Source organism: Argiope bruennichi, chromosome 6 (assembly GCF_947563725.1).
Source record: "Argiope bruennichi chromosome 6, qqArgBrue1.1, whole genome shotgun sequence".
NCBI lineage: Eukaryota > Metazoa > Arthropoda > Arachnida > Araneae > Araneidae > Argiope > Argiope bruennichi.
In genome coordinates this window covers 9281993-9297973 of record NC_079156.1, presented here as the reverse complement: position 1 = coordinate 9297973, position 15981 = coordinate 9281993, and the positions used below count along the sequence as shown (strand labels likewise).

The window sequence follows — 15981 nt, the reverse complement described above, 5'->3', positions numbered from 1 at the left end:
ATGTATCTCTCTCATTTTCTGTTACCCCTCATAGAATTTATGCTTTAAATTAAAGTGTAAAGGATTAATCTGCAATTAATATAATAATATTTTTTAATGAAACAAAGAATTTTTTAATAATATGATTACTGATAATAGAGTCACTGAGCGTTTAAACTTTATGGGCACTAAAGAATATCTTTCTTAATTTATTTAATATCTCAAGAATTTGTCAACAAAATTTTCTCAGATTCATCATGAACGGATCGATTCATTAACAATGTTTCATTTTAAATGCATCAAACACTAAGAAAATAAAATGAATCGTTTCAAATAATCGGTCGAAAACAGGTTTAAAAAAAACTACTTAAAAAACGATGTACTTAAAACTATAAGCATATACAAAAAATATATAACTAACATAAATACAATTTACTTACAAAAGCATACAACTAACCTAAAAGTAATTTAAATCGTCCGTTGAGAATGGTTGCCATGCCAACAATCAGAACACAGTGCGCATGCGTGAATTTTCGTCGCCTTTTACGGTAACGCAAATGCGTGAATTTTTCTACTCCAGTTGGGGTAACGCTATGCAGATTATACATTTTTAATTTCCTTTATTCTGTGTTATTTTAATTCAAAAGTACTTCAGAATGAATCTGAAACATGGATTAATTAACAATGTTTAATTTTAAATGCATAAAACATTAAGAAAATAAACAGAATCGTTTGAAATAATCCGCCGAAAAATGTTAACCCTAGCCTCAATTCTGTTGGGAGAAAAAAATAACTGAAAGTTGGCGGTGGGGAAAATGGAAGATTTTTTTGGCGGAAAAGTTGGCGGTGGGGAAAATGGAAGATGTTTTTGGCGGGAAAGTTAGTTTTTAATTAATAATTAAAATTTCAAAAAAAGGGACCCCAGGTGCACATTCCCGACCTCTAAGGTATACATGTACCAAATTTGGTAGCTGTATGTCAAATGACCTGGCCTGTAGAGCGCCAACACACACACACACACACACACACACACATTGAGCTTTATTATAAGTATAGATATAGATATAGATATAGATTACCGAATTTAAGGTGTACGTACACACTTGAAGATTTTTTTTTAAATTTTAACTTTAAAAATCCAGTTTTTTCACAGTAGGTTATTAATATATGTTTAAACTCATTTCAGTGAGAAAAAATCATATTACACTAATTATTAATTAATTAAATAATATTTAATGAGCTAATTAGCCTATTTTTTGAAACATGATATCTTAAATTATAATTTGTACAGATACACAATTCTAGTTGGAAATTATGCCTAATATTAGTCTTCATGCTATCTGCTTCAATCAAGTTATAAAAATGTATAGTTTTTTTAAAACAATTTTTTCATCAACGATGAATAGAAAAAGCGAAATTTTTTCTAATTTTAACTTTTAAACAGCTATTAAAAATTCATTTCTATAAATATAACTTTGATTGAGGCACAAAACATTTGCTATTTCATATAGATTATTTTGATATATAAATAACTGTATTTGGTTCATTTCTTGTTGAGTTATGATTGTTTGAATGAAGCAACATAGTGGAAAAATTTCATTCTTCATAAAATGAGTTTAAAAAACACCGTAACTAGAGTTTTTAAGGAAAACACCTCAAGAAAAATAATTGTAACTCGAGAAATATTTCGAATATTGACAACATCTTGGTATCAACTGAAAGCTAAAGGACCAGAGAACATTATTAAGCAATAAAAAAAAATTCGATATTTTGAACGATTTTCGAAGTTTCAAGTGTGTACATACACCTTAAACATCTATTTTGTTTGTATTTTTCCACTTAATTTTTCACTCTTCTATTAAAATAACGGTACTGTATTTTTTTATCGAATAGTTAGTTGCCCTTTTCAGTTTCATTTGCTAAATTTCTTTCAATTTTTAAATAAAGTTTTAATGGATTTTTCACAGGTAACAATTTGTATACATATGTAACGAATTAAAATTATTTAAATTTCTAAGGTTAATTCTTTTTCTAACAACTGTAAAGAAATATACTGATGCTTTTAACTTTTTTACTTCTATAATTTCTTAGTTACGTGTCTATTTTTTCACGCCGCTCAAGATTTAAGACTGTAATTTTAACTGTCTTAAACTACTGCACAAGTAATTCTTTAATTTCACTTTCGAAGTCCTTAAATTGATCTGACAAAAGTTACGAACTTCCTCTTTCGCCCTCTTTCTGTCTTGAAATTTCATTATCGTGTATGTCTGTGTCGTCTATTTTCACAAAGGATATTTAGCATTATAGAACTTAACCAAAATTGAGACATCTTTTATTTCAGTTATTTTAATTGTCAATTAAAAGTTAATCAATAATCGTCTGAAAAGAAATGTTCTTATTCTTTTATTTTGTGTTCGAATATATTATTGATATTGTGGATTCATAAACAAATATTTTAAAACTTTTTTTAGCATTATCTCCAAATGGAGATCCACATTTTTAATTGCAAATAGTTTATTCACATAGCAATTCATGCCTTAAGTTAAAACTATAAAAAATTGCAAAAATATCAGTGGTGGTAAACTGAAAATTATTGTGTAAAAAAAATATTTAAAACAGTTTCATGTTCTCTTTGAATACACAGAAAGTATTGGTGACATAAAATTAAAAGTGTTCTGTTTTGCAGGAGATCCAAAGAAATGGCAGAACCTCGAGCGCTCATCACTTTTCTGACGCCAACAATTTTTCTCCTGACAATAAGGACAATCTCAGCTGCACCATGCGGTGGTTACTTCACCAGTTTGAAAGGTTATATATACACCCCGAACTTCCCTAAACCATATAAAGTGCCGATACAATGTCAGTGGGTGTTTGATGCTCCTGCTGGCTACAAGGTGGCCGTCTATTTCACACAGTTCTACATGAAACGAGGGCTGGTGGCTGCTGACTACACCTACTACTCACAACATCTCCAGACAGGTGTTGGGAAGTTCGAATTCGGCACCATCAGTTCGGACGATGAGCCTACTTACTTGGTCAGCAACCAGCAGATCCTCGTCTTAACTATGAACGTTCGGTCGCTGGACAACATTCACCTAAGAGTCAGGGAGCACATTCTGGACGTCTCTGGGTTCAACATCACATACGAGATGATCTTGAAGAACGAGACTGTGAGAAACGACGCCTGCATTTACCACCACTGTTCGTTCACCGGTTATTGCTACGCCTCCGCAGATTTCAACAAGTACGCGTGCAAATGCTTCAATGGATACTTTGGGGAGGAATGCCAGTATGATGACGCTTGTGGTCCCAACTCTACGTCAGAAGTGTGCCAGAATGGTGGAACATGCAGGTAATTTTTCTTTAACATTCCGACGATAAACTGAACAATTTGTTGGTGGACATTAAAATGAACAAGAATTATAGAAGAACATGATGATTTGGCGATGTAATTTTTCTTAAGTAATGAGCATTTACATATGTGTAAATTTACATATCATTAGCAATTTCTTTTTATTTTCGAACCTTTTGAAAATTCCATATATTTTAGCTCTATTTGAGCCCACAAGTATTTTTTTTTTCAAAAAAATATCAAATTCGAACTCTTAGCAAACTGAAGTGACCAAAAGTCTGTTGAAGCAATGTCGATGGTTATCTAAAATGGCAAAACGGTCCCCCCTCCCTTCTTTTTTTTTGTTAAATGTGATTCCTTGAATACCTGGGGCACCTACTTTGTTCGTTATTGACTGGCCCTGAGGAATGGAAAGAAGTTTATTACTCTCTACATATTCCTTTAATACCCATTGATAAAATGAAGAATATCCATCATTTAAAAATGCAAATTCTCATTCTGGTTTCTAAATGACTATAAAAAGTCTTTTACTTCTGGAAAAAGAAGAACATTTTTGATGTCCCTAGGCTCCGAAGCAGTTAGGAATCAAAGAGTTAGAAGCTTAACTTTTTCGTCTTATCTTCGCCAGAAAATATCATGTATGAACCTGATGATCTCTACATGTTTTCACAATTCATGAAATTAAATTGGATGTTGCTGCTCTTTACCGCATTAATTGCCGGAAACCAACTAGACACAAATTTTAATGCAAATGGGATTAAAAATCTTTGCTTTTAACACATAGGAGTGGATATTCAGTTAAGATATGCAGCCGAAATTCAATTAATTCTACACTGTTTAATTTAATTTAATGAATTTTACAATATAGCTGAATTAGAATTAAAGGTGTGTTTGATCATTGCCTATCTCCTTCTATAGAAAGGGATCTTTAATTCTTGCAAAATTTTCGATGCTACAATTTGGATATTATATAAGTCCAAGTATTATACTACGATAAAATGATTTGCAAGGAAGTCAGATGCTCTGTAACTAAATTAAAAATGTAAATAAGATTATTAAATTGCATGTATTATATCTGTCAACGCTCCCTTGAGATAAATCTAGATAACTTGGCTTGCCATGGGCCATATTACTGCTCTTTGTATACAAAAGAAAAATCAAAATTGCGGTATTGATTTTTAAGGAACGATTTATAAATATACCTATTTAAAATAATTTTCCATCGAAACTGGACGATTAGATTACACAGCCGTGGATAGAGAAAAGACACCGTTTGACATTTTTTATGAATATTGTATTTTAAATTTTAATTTTCATTAGCATTTTAAAATGAAATAAAAAAAGAAGGTAATTTTGACGATTTATAATAATATTATATAATTGAATGGTTGTTTTCTTTTTTACTATTGTGACATTTTTCCAATATAAAATCTAAAGGCGGAATGTGGGAAATCAGAGAGCAATCAAAGTGTACGGTTACATGATGTACACTTTGACTGCTCACTTTAATACTCTATCTGTTTATTTTAATAAGCAGGATTCTATTTAAATGCTTTTTCACATAACTAGATGTAATTTATAAAAACATTTACGAAAATATACTTTTATCATCGAAGAAAACTATTAAATTTTTGAATTATTTTTTTACTTAAGTCTCTGTATCTAACTCATTATTATAAGCATTATGGAATTTAAAAAAAAAAAAATCTTGAATTCACTACCAAATGGGGCAACTAATACGGGATAAAAATTGAATTTAATTAATTAACTGAAAATTAAATTCTAAAGCTGTTTAAACTATATAATGTCTGCATTGCATACGTGAAGCTCAAATTTTAATAGTTGCGCAAAATTAAAAACTCTAGCAGATTGGGAAAATCTATTGACTTACTTCTTTACATATATTCAAAATTACATGAAAGGGCGCTTTTTAAAATATTGATTATAAATGATGGAATGATAGTTTTATTCGAAACATGAATGATCTCAAAAGAACCTGATGCAGTTTTCTTGCTGGCGAAGGCATAGTTACATTTCTGTTCAAAAAACAACCCTAATTCTGTCACGATAAAGTTTTGTGTTTGTAGATGATTTCCATGTTTTTGAAAGATGAAAAATTTCTGTGAATATTTTACAATAGTTTCATTCGTTGCTGATAATTTTATTTTATAAATAATAAATGCTTTTATTAACAAAAATAAGATTAAACACATTCATTATCTTACTTCTTATACCGAATTACTCATTAAACTTTTGCTTATCTCATTAAGAGAGAGCCTCACAATCTCGAAATGCCGACTAATGGCATTTCATATTCCCATATCATATTCCGATATCAGATTCATATTCCCATATAAGATTCCCATATCATTTTCATATCCATTGATATTCCTATATCATATTCCCATATTCCTATTTCATATTCAATGGCTCTTCAGTTTCCCATATGACAGGCGAAGCTTAAATCAAGTTTACATCTACAGGTATTTTGCTGTTTATCTTTAAAATATCCAATTTGTATACAGCAATAAAAAAAATCATTTTAGTTAGCAGTTTCTTTTTTCTCCTCTTCGAGAGAAAAGTCTTTCGAAGCAGTTAAACCTTTTTGTTCGAACTGAATAACCGAAATAAATGATTCTTTATTGAAACTAAAATTTGTTAAAGAATAAGGATATCCAGTTGAATTTAGGTGAAACAACACATCTATAACAAAAATAAATGCAACCGTAATGCGCAATAATTGATATTGTATAGAAAATATATTTTATAATAATAGCAATAATTCATTGCGCTTAGAAAGTAAATTTTATCGTTGTTGTTTCCCAATAAAATTCCGGCTCTTTTAGACACCACATTTATTACACACACTGAAGTAGCCATATGTAGAAAAAATTTCATCCTCCCGGCGATGGAGAGAGAGAGTTAGTAGAATGTCGGAAACAGCTAACGTAAGCGTATATATATTTATCCGCACAAATGTATTCCAGAAAAATAGTTCGCTCGCTTCTTCCAACGGTTTAATAATAATAATCATTCATAGTATAAGCCAAATGATGATCTTTATTTAATAGAAATAGTTTCTTAGTCAGTTTTTCACTAAAACATTGACAGCGAGACATATTACATTTTTTTTTACCCAGTAAAATAAGAATTTTGATTCGAAATTTTTTCCGAAATATTTGCTGTTGTTATTGTAAAATTTAAATTACATAAGAAAAGATAAAAATTTAGCTGTTATTGAAATGGGTCATATTGATGCTCCGGAATGTAGTGCACCAAGTGAGACGAAATGGTTGATTTTTATATCATGTATATCGTATGCCTGCACAAATATTATACAGATATATATAAGATCGTTCATTTTGTTTCCTTTCTGAGGGTACGGGAATTTACCGTTAAGAAATAAGTTTTGAAAAGCGAATTGTAAAACTTTTGATACCCATCGAAGGAGCAAGGCCTAAAATTTCCATATTGGAAATTTAATATGATATCATGAAATATTTTTTAAGATATGAAGCAATAACCAAAAGTTTTCACAACAACATGATTTTTGCTTTTATGGATGGGCATCTGCATTTTACAAAAGGATTTGCCAACAGGAATAAAACAAAATTGTTAAAATATAAAGAATGAAGAAGCATGTCTCACGTCATTTCACCTGATTAATTATTTTTCTTTTTAAAATAAATACAAAGAGTAGAGAAGAAATAGATTCGACTCTGTTAACGCGTCAAGCAAAGTTATGTTCTGGCAAAGAAGGTATTTTTGTCGAATACAGCAATTGAAATATTTCGTGAGATCTTAATGAATGGTAAAAGAGTAGAATTAAAATGCTGCACAATATACGAATTTATATTTTGTTTAATTTAATAGAGTTGAAAATGTATTCATGAATAAATCATAACTGAATAAAATGCGAAAACAGCTGTGTAGGTGAGAGTTTTTTGATGCAGCTTCACTTTGACAAATTATCTTTTTTTAATAATGAAATAAGTTTGAAAACGTTTCAGTAAATCAGTTCCTTCATTTAATAATCTTTCTGGTAAAAACATATTAAATTCAAAACAATTAAGACATACACATTCATTTGGTGAAATTTGAATATGTAAATTAACAGCTTTATGCTTTAGTTTCAAAAAAATAAGTATCTATCTTCTATTTTTCAGCTTAACTTAAACGCTTTTTCATCCTTTATTTTTTTTTAAAAAAAGAAAGATATTTTTAATTTACACTTATTTTATTAATATTCATTTCTATGCTTACCCAAAATGTTTAATTAACTAAACGCCAGTTTTGACAATACTATTTACTTCTTTATTTTTTGCAATTAAACCTGCAAATTAAAAGCATACGCTTCACACATATTTCATCGCTGTTAATCGTGAACTTTAAAATAAAAACATTAATCATTCTGAAAAAAAAAGTTATCGTGTTTAACGATTTAAATGAAAATTTGAATGAAGGAAAATATCCCCTCCCCCTATTTGCTTATCCCCGATTTCCGCGGGTGGGCAATGAATTCATTTTCTATTGTAATCCGCGTTTTCCGCAGTTTAGATTGCTTATTTTTATGATTACAGATTTTTATTATATTATATTATTGTCGTGTAACATATAGTATCATTTCACTTTGTTTGAAAAGTATTTGAACATATTTGCAGACATCGCATCTAAATAGTGGTTTTAAAAAAGTTACGCAGTCAGAGTGTTAATGATTAAACTTTTCTATACTTTTTATTGCATTTGCTTGCATTTCAACAATTGATATATACTTTTTCTTGCATATTTCAAGTTATTTTAAACCGATTTTTCTAAGCAAAATGTATACCTAAAAATTTATTATTATTCTAAATCACTTAAAAGACGAAATACTGTGCTGGGGAGGGGACTGCAATTGAAAAATGTGAAGATTATCCAAATACAAATGTGTAGATAGGTTTCTTATATGAATTTAGTGTGCATGATTTAAAGAAGTCATGCCTCCAATTTGAATGGCAGATTTTCCTCGAATTTAACTTTTATAGATAAGAATAAAAGAAATTTTCGGATATTTTTTCCGACTAAGTGTATCACAGTCCCTAACATTTTTTCTGAAGACAGAAATTATCGTTACTTTGCTCAATGACACTGCAGCAAATCATAAGATTTGAAATTATATCTAGAAAATAGGCTTCGTGTTTGTGCAAAAGCAGCAGGATAAATCTCGATCGAAAATATTATTACAACTGCAACAATACATTTCACGAATTGCTGATGCGTTTTAAGAAATGATAGAAAATGTTTGCATTCTATCAAATTCAATATGTGCATGCGAAAGGAGTATTTCGAATTGTTAAAAATTATGTGCGGGGAGTGAACTCAAAAATGCATAATTTGTATGTAAATATTTAAAATAATTTTTTTGTCATGTTTTAATATTTGCATGCGATCTAATATTCTTACATGTAAAATTTTTGTGATGAATGTAATAAACAAAATTTTAAAATGTTCTAAAAAATGGATCAGATATACAAATAACACGTACTATCATAAACGAATTCAAAGAACTATAATTTGCCACCAGCTATTATTTCTGTGTTTTGTTTCAGACTGAAATAAATTTGAAACAGCTCAAATAAAGGAGATAGAATTACTTAATTCTCAGGTTAGCCTATTCTGTATCAGGGGCAATTTTCATGCAAAGGCAGCAGTTATGAGTATGCTGGGACTTTTACAGCAGCTGTTCTATTAACAGCTGTTACGTCATATCTGAAATGTTTCGATGCTTTTGTTTCTCCTGAAAAGATTTGTCCATATTTGAAAGAAAAATGCTGGATCTGAGCAGCGTCTTGTCTTTCTGAATGCCCGAAAAAAGCAGCAGGCAGACAGGGAAGAGGAGAGGAGGTGGAAAACCAAGAAAACGCAAAGCAAGAGCACATATTTCTGAAAAAGAAGATAAAAGAAAAGGAAAAAGAAAAGACCACGAAACAATTTACATATCAAATGGAAAGACGCTCATTATAAAGCTTGGATTCATTTGATTCTTGAAAGTGATTCTGAGTTTGCTATGTTTGAATCAGGTGGATTTGATGAGGATTCGTTGGCATTATATTTTTCTGAATTAGCTGCGCAAGGGGAGTTCAAATTTGAAGCCTAATTCTATAAGTGATGACATTGTTTTTTTTTTAAAGTGATGGAAGGAAATATCAGCTAAATATAATTTTGGGTTGGGAATAGAGGTTACATAAAAATAGGATGTTGGCGTCCTGGCCTAGGGGTAACGTGTCTGCCCTGTGATCTGAGCGTCCCGGGTACGGGCATGGTTGTTCCTTACCCTGTGTTCTATCTGTGAGGTGTGTGAATGCGCCCCCCCCGGTAAAAAGGGGTTGCAAAAGCAAGTATGTGAGTGTCATCTTCATATGTGCTAGAAGTCAGATTTCTGCCTTCGGGTGCTCAGGCACCTTTACCCTCAGAAGCTACTGCACCCTTCTTTCCTTTGTAACACGGACACGACATCATCATCATAAAACAACATATAACTAAAATAAAAAAAAATAGTAAACTATTAATTTTGTCATCTCTTTGCTTCTGATTTTCATGCATGCTCTATCTTCAATAAGTCCTTTTTTATGCGAATGATCGGAACTCTGGAATGATTAATGCAGGCATTTTTTCACTCCAATATAATAATATTAACACTAGAGACTTCTCAACTTTTTCCGAAATCTCGAGAGTTTTTCCATATTTTACAAATAATTTTATTTTTTATATTATTGAATTTGCGAAGGCCACATAACGGAGCTTATTCAAATTGAATCAAATATCGTTTAAATTTTGGAGCATTATTCTGGCATTCCTCATTAAGCATATTATGTTGCTCTTTATTCTGGGTAGTTTTATTTAAAATAATCCTATATTGTAATTAAATAGAATTTAATCGCTTGTAACATTGTATTGTATTAATTTGTCATACTGTAATTAATTAGAAGTTTTGTCATTTTTTAAAAATAATTTTTCATAGAATCGTTCTACGATTTTAATTTTACATTTTTTTACATCCGACATATTGAAATCAAATCCCGTAAAAATATTTAATTTATTATTTTACTATTTCTCTTTATAAACACTTGCTACACAAAGCTGCTTGTATAGAGATTAAAATAAAACGAATAAAAATAACCCGACAGTTGCCTAATGATATCTAGAAGACCCATTGGTTGTACTGCAGAAAAAATTATTCAAGCTTTCCATATTTGAAAACTGTGTAAAATATTAGCTTACGTAGATGTCATTTGATAAATGAATTAAATATGTTTTGATTCTAATACGAAGCTTCGTACATGAAATCAACTCATATGTCATCTGGAACGTTAACCATTTTTTTCGCTCTGTGCAATATTAAAGAATTAATTAGTAATTTCATTTGTTCATTCTGTACCAACAATGTTTCCTTTCATAAAAATAGTACAGGCATAATCCTATTTGCTTGCAAATTGACAAACTTGACTTGAGCGGCAGTAGCCATCATGTGCACTTAATGTTCATCAAGCTGTAAATTAGAAATCTAAATATCTCAAAAAGCCTCAATTTTTGTAAAATTATATTTACTAATAAATATTTTTTTTTCTTCAAAAGTTAGTTTTTGGTCTATGAAAACTTTTTCGGAAAAAATATGTACTATTTGTCTCAGAAAATAATTCCAAACGCCGAAGGTTATGTCGATGGCCATACATTCAATTAAAAAAAATTGGGTTACAATGTTTAAAAGTTTGAGAACTCCTATTATACAGAATGTGTTAATTTAATCAAACATTCAAATATGTTATTATTATCAAGGGACATCGACCTTTAACAATGCTTTGGAAAAAAACTTTCTTTTCTCATTCTTTCATTATTTTATAAGAAGTGCTGAAACAATGTCGTCCCAGAGAAAACTTCGTTAATAGAAAAATTCAACTATTCCTACAACTGAAATTTATGTAAAATACAAAAGACTAAAGAATTTTTCAAAAAACAATCTTTATCTATTAAAATTTTTTATTAAAAAATATCCAATAATAAATATGTAAGTATAAAAGTTTTTTTTTTTTAACTCCTGATAATGAGTTTTTGTTGTTTCAACATTGGTGAAAGAAACAATTCAACACAAACAATAGGTTTTTTTTTCGTGTTCTTTGGTTCATCTCTAGGGTAAAAAGCAGAATAAACATTCCTTATAATTTTAAAAAGTGGATGTGTTATTAAAAATAGGTAAAGGTGGAAAATAATAAATTCCCTCCTGTTAATTTCTTGTCATTCAGTAGTGATGTAAATTTTCACTGGTTAATAAACGCAGAAACAAAGCTCAGAAAGTAAAAAACAATTAAACCTAAAGATTATTTTTAAAATGTGTCGTCAACAAATACCTTAAAAATAAAAAAATAATTAATCAAATTTTGAAAAATACTGAATTGTGCATGAAACAAAAACGTATTTTTTTATTTCATTTGAATTTAATGTTTTGTATTTCCCATTTCAATATTTTCTAGAACCTGAAAATAATAAAATACAAACAATATTCGTTAATAGATTCAAGAGAGGTCATTTTCAATCAGTACGTAATTTTTAAAACTACGAAATTTATTCGAAATTTTTATCAAAAACAAAACAAAATCTTTGGAAGTTATTTTCAACATTTTCTTTGAATATAAATAATAAGATTGGAATTCGTAATACCGTTTTAATCTGTTCAAATCTTTAAGATATTTGCATTTCTTTTTTTATTGGGTGTTAACGCATTTCTCACAGGAAAATTATTTATAAATTATGCAAAATATCAGAAGAAAAAAAATGGCCACACATCATTTAGAATTTTTTTATATCAATGTACTTGAAACTGAACATCGTTGGTTGCTTGGAGAATATTAAGATTGTCTTCGATTCTTCTCCAGACATTGTTAATCATTTGGAGAGACAAAGTAACCCTTTCTGTGGTGATTCGATTTCTTCATCATTTGACGCTGGGAATCTCTACAGTTCTTCAGATATCTTCAAAAGAGGAAGTCATGAAAGTTGAGATTCATGGAAGTTGAGTGAATCGAAAGAATGTGGGGGCCACACAAGTGTTGATTTCTGCCAATCTGGGAATATTTCAGCAAGGAAATCAAGCAGTCGACTGCTTTATACAAAATATGCCCGATTTCTCAAAACCCTTTTAATCGGTTGTTCCTCAACTCAAAATGTTATTTTCCCTAAACCGAATAATGCACATCGCTAATTACTGCATAGCAACGTTGAAACTATAAAGTATATATTTTCCAATTGAAATTCATTAAAATAAGATACAATAAAATTCGTTGAAATAAAAATTATATCAAAATAAATCATTCCTACAAACTTTGTAGAACTATATTTAAATTTAATTGTGATGTCTTTGAGTAATATTGCCGCTGTGGCTTAGTTGTAAGATCTCGGGATAGGAACTGAAGGGCTTCAGATCCGAGACCCGATACCATCAAAGAACCGTCGTGTAAGCGGGTCTGGTGCCCATTAAATCCGTCGGAGCCAAACCTCTTTTCACTACTATGGCGTGGAAATTTGAAGAGGAAGGTGCCAGGTCGGTGTCGTCCTCATTATCTTACCACGGTTCAAAATGAGGAGGTTCGTCTCAAAATTGCACTGGTGTTGCTTTAGAACAGGATGTTAATACAACTAAACTGGTAAGTAATATATGGGCGCTTTATTTAGCAAGTCTGGAATTCGAATGTTTATCCATGGAATAAAAAAAAAATTAGTGTATTTTGATATTTTCGAAATGGGGAAAGTGCCCATACAAATATTAGCCATTTTTTTAAACATCAGATAAAGTAATGCTACATATTATTTTATAAATGCTTTCTTTTTAAAATAAAGTCCTAAAATTCAACTGTTGCATTATCATCAGTCGAACAATTTTGTCATTTCTGAGGTTAAGTTGTAATTCGTGCGATTTTCGACAAATAAAGAAAGCTGACAGTAAGCGTCACACTAAGTTTCGGAAAGCATAAAATGTCATGCTTTGTTGTTGGAATCAGAATGTGCAGGACGGTGAGTTCTTGATTAAGGAAAACTACTTAAAAATAAACTACTTGTGGTGCCGCGCGGTAGTTGTTTATTATTTTGTATCAAGCATTTGTCAAGCTTGTACAAAGCACCATCTTTGTTCCATTTAAAAAAGGCCGCATTTCACGGTGCCCTCCAGTACGAGTCTATTAGAGCAATTCTTCTTGTTTTTGTTATGGTGAAGTTTTAAGATTGCTTTTGAATAAATGTTGTTGTTGTTAAAACTTTTGGCTCTTCTTAATTTGAACACGCATAATCCACTTTACCTTAATTTCCACACCATAATAACTGGTGATCTGCTGTTTAAATATAATAATCAGGATTTTAATATTTAAAATTTTGTTTGTTTAGAATGCATTTTTCTGGAGTTAACCCTGATGTTGTGAAAGTCACTTGCAACCGGAGCTGGTAGGATTTTTTTCTTTTTTTGTATCGAGGTTTTGAACCCTTTCTTTCTTGTTATCATGACTGAAAATGAACCTAAATTATTCTTGGAATTCTTGGAAACCTTACCTGTATTGGATGTTGGAGATGATCGCCCTAAAGAAGTTTATAGAAACAGACCTTTCATCGATGATGGGGCGTACTTCCTTAGAGAAGGGTTGTACAGTGGCCGGTGATGGCTCTTAGGACTCAACCACAGTTCTTACCGGAGTTGCTGTAGCGGCGGTTCGGTTATTAAAATTTTCCCGTGTGCCTTCGGGCGGGTCGGAGTAATCAGTCTGTGATATGAATCAAGCAATGAATTCACTTATAATAAGTTTCCAAAAAACATTGTTTGGATGAAGATTGCAAACTTGGCAAATCGATAACTTGCTCTGTCAATTAGTCAACTTCTGACATGTTTTAAATTCATGCTTTAAAAAAATACAGAGGATTTTTTTTTATTGCTGATTTTTACATTTGCTTTATATTATACAATAATGGGAAATGTTCAAAGGTAGAAGGCATTTTGGTTTGATTTAGTCATATTAACGTCCCGTTTTAAACCAACACTAGGGTTATACTGACCTAAAAATTTTGAATTGCGGTCAGATGACGAAGATGACACCTGAGGTGGCACACCCCTTTCCAAGATTTCCCCACACCACAACAGCGAGAGGACGGACGCTCTGTTCCGACGGATTTAGCGCACACCAGACTCGCTTACACGAAGGTTTCACTGTGGAAGCGGGTCTCGAACCTGAATGCCACCTGTTCTGAAACCAAAACCTTACCACCAGGCCGCAGCGGTCTAAGTGAGAAAGGAAAAAAAATCACAAATGCAATAACCTAACTCGAATTATTATTCAATAATCGAAAAATTTCCGGAAAATTTTCAGGACGATATCTCAGAGATTGTTTTCGCTTTCTTTTGCAGATATTACATCGGATCTTCCGTGCGGACGTGCGAATGCTTGCCGGGATACGTGGGAGCTAAATGCGAAGGATCCCTGCCTTCCGGAAATGACGAAGGTGAGAGTCTCTTTACCCTCTGTCGTTGTTCTTTAATTCGAGCGATAGAAGAGAGGATCTTTTTCTGTTCAAAATGTCAGAGTGCTTTTCTATGATTATTTTAATCACTGTTTATAACATTTATGGATTTTTTTCAGTTGGTTTTTTTAGTAGTAAATATTTATTATTACTGCATTTGTAAATGTAAATTATTATTACCTTTTAGTAAATAATAATATAAATATTCAAAATATCGGTGCATTAAAGCAATTATCTTCTATGCAAATATGCCTTTATTTCTAACTTTTAATGTGTAAGATGTCAACATTAAATTGCTTGATGTATAAAATCACAGCATCAGTGTCATTTAAAACTATTTAGTGAATAATTTAGAATATTTTCCTATGTTTACGAATGCTGCTTGGAGATATTTAACTGAAGATGCATAATGAAAATGAAGTAATGAAGTAATTTAGAGATTGATCATTGATGTGGCTTAAGTAATGACGATATTATTTTTCTGCTAAATTATATTCGGATCTTTATTTGAGAATTCGGCTGTACTGTCATGGAAAAAGCCGCAACTATAAAGACTGTTAGGCATGTTAAAATAACTCAATTCCTTGTATAATGACCATTTTGTTTTTCTTTTAAATCATTTTGAAAAAAAATAAACAAATATTTTTGCGACTTTTTTACAAAAGCTAGCGGCTCTTGAAAGAAATCTTCTTGCAAAAACTATTGCGTTCTACATTATATTATTGGAATTATTTCAAAATAACACACAAATTTAATTCAGCCAACAATTCTAAAATTATTGAAAATTCCAAAATGAATAGCGATTTTTTGTACTTGCATACTACTTGAGTGCGTGGATCTTTCACATTTTCATACTTTGAAACAAACAACTAAGTTGCTTATAAATGCTACGTCAATATAAAAATTATTTTAAATTTATAAATATCTCTAATATTTTTTTTTGAATCTCATTTGCGATCAAAACGGCAAAATATTTTCTAAAATAAAAAGTGAAATATAATTTGATAGTATAGAAAATATAACTATTAAGTGCTTAATGACAAAATATTTATAAAGAGATTAAGTTGCATATAAAACATAAAACCTCGATAATGGAAAAGGAATTACGATTTTGTTAG

At 30.6% G+C, this 15981-nt stretch overlaps 1 protein-coding gene across 6 annotated transcripts in view; it reads left to right on the top strand.

Annotated features, from left to right (window-relative positions):
* The window catches only part of LOC129971045 (uncharacterized), a 183808-nt gene that overhangs the window by 70655 nt on the left and 97172 nt on the right, over positions 1–15981 (top strand). For all 6 annotated transcript variants that reach the window (XR_008784748.1, XR_008784750.1, XR_008784749.1 and 3 more), the window contains exons 2-3: positions 2666–3331; positions 14751–14845. Coding sequence is in view for 1 of the 6 variants with exons in the window: in XM_056084512.1 (XP_055940487.1) it covers positions 2679–3331; positions 14751–14845 (748 nt within the window). In the remaining 5 variants the exon portion in view is untranslated. The remainder of the gene's footprint in view (positions 1–2665; positions 3332–14750; positions 14846–15981) is intronic.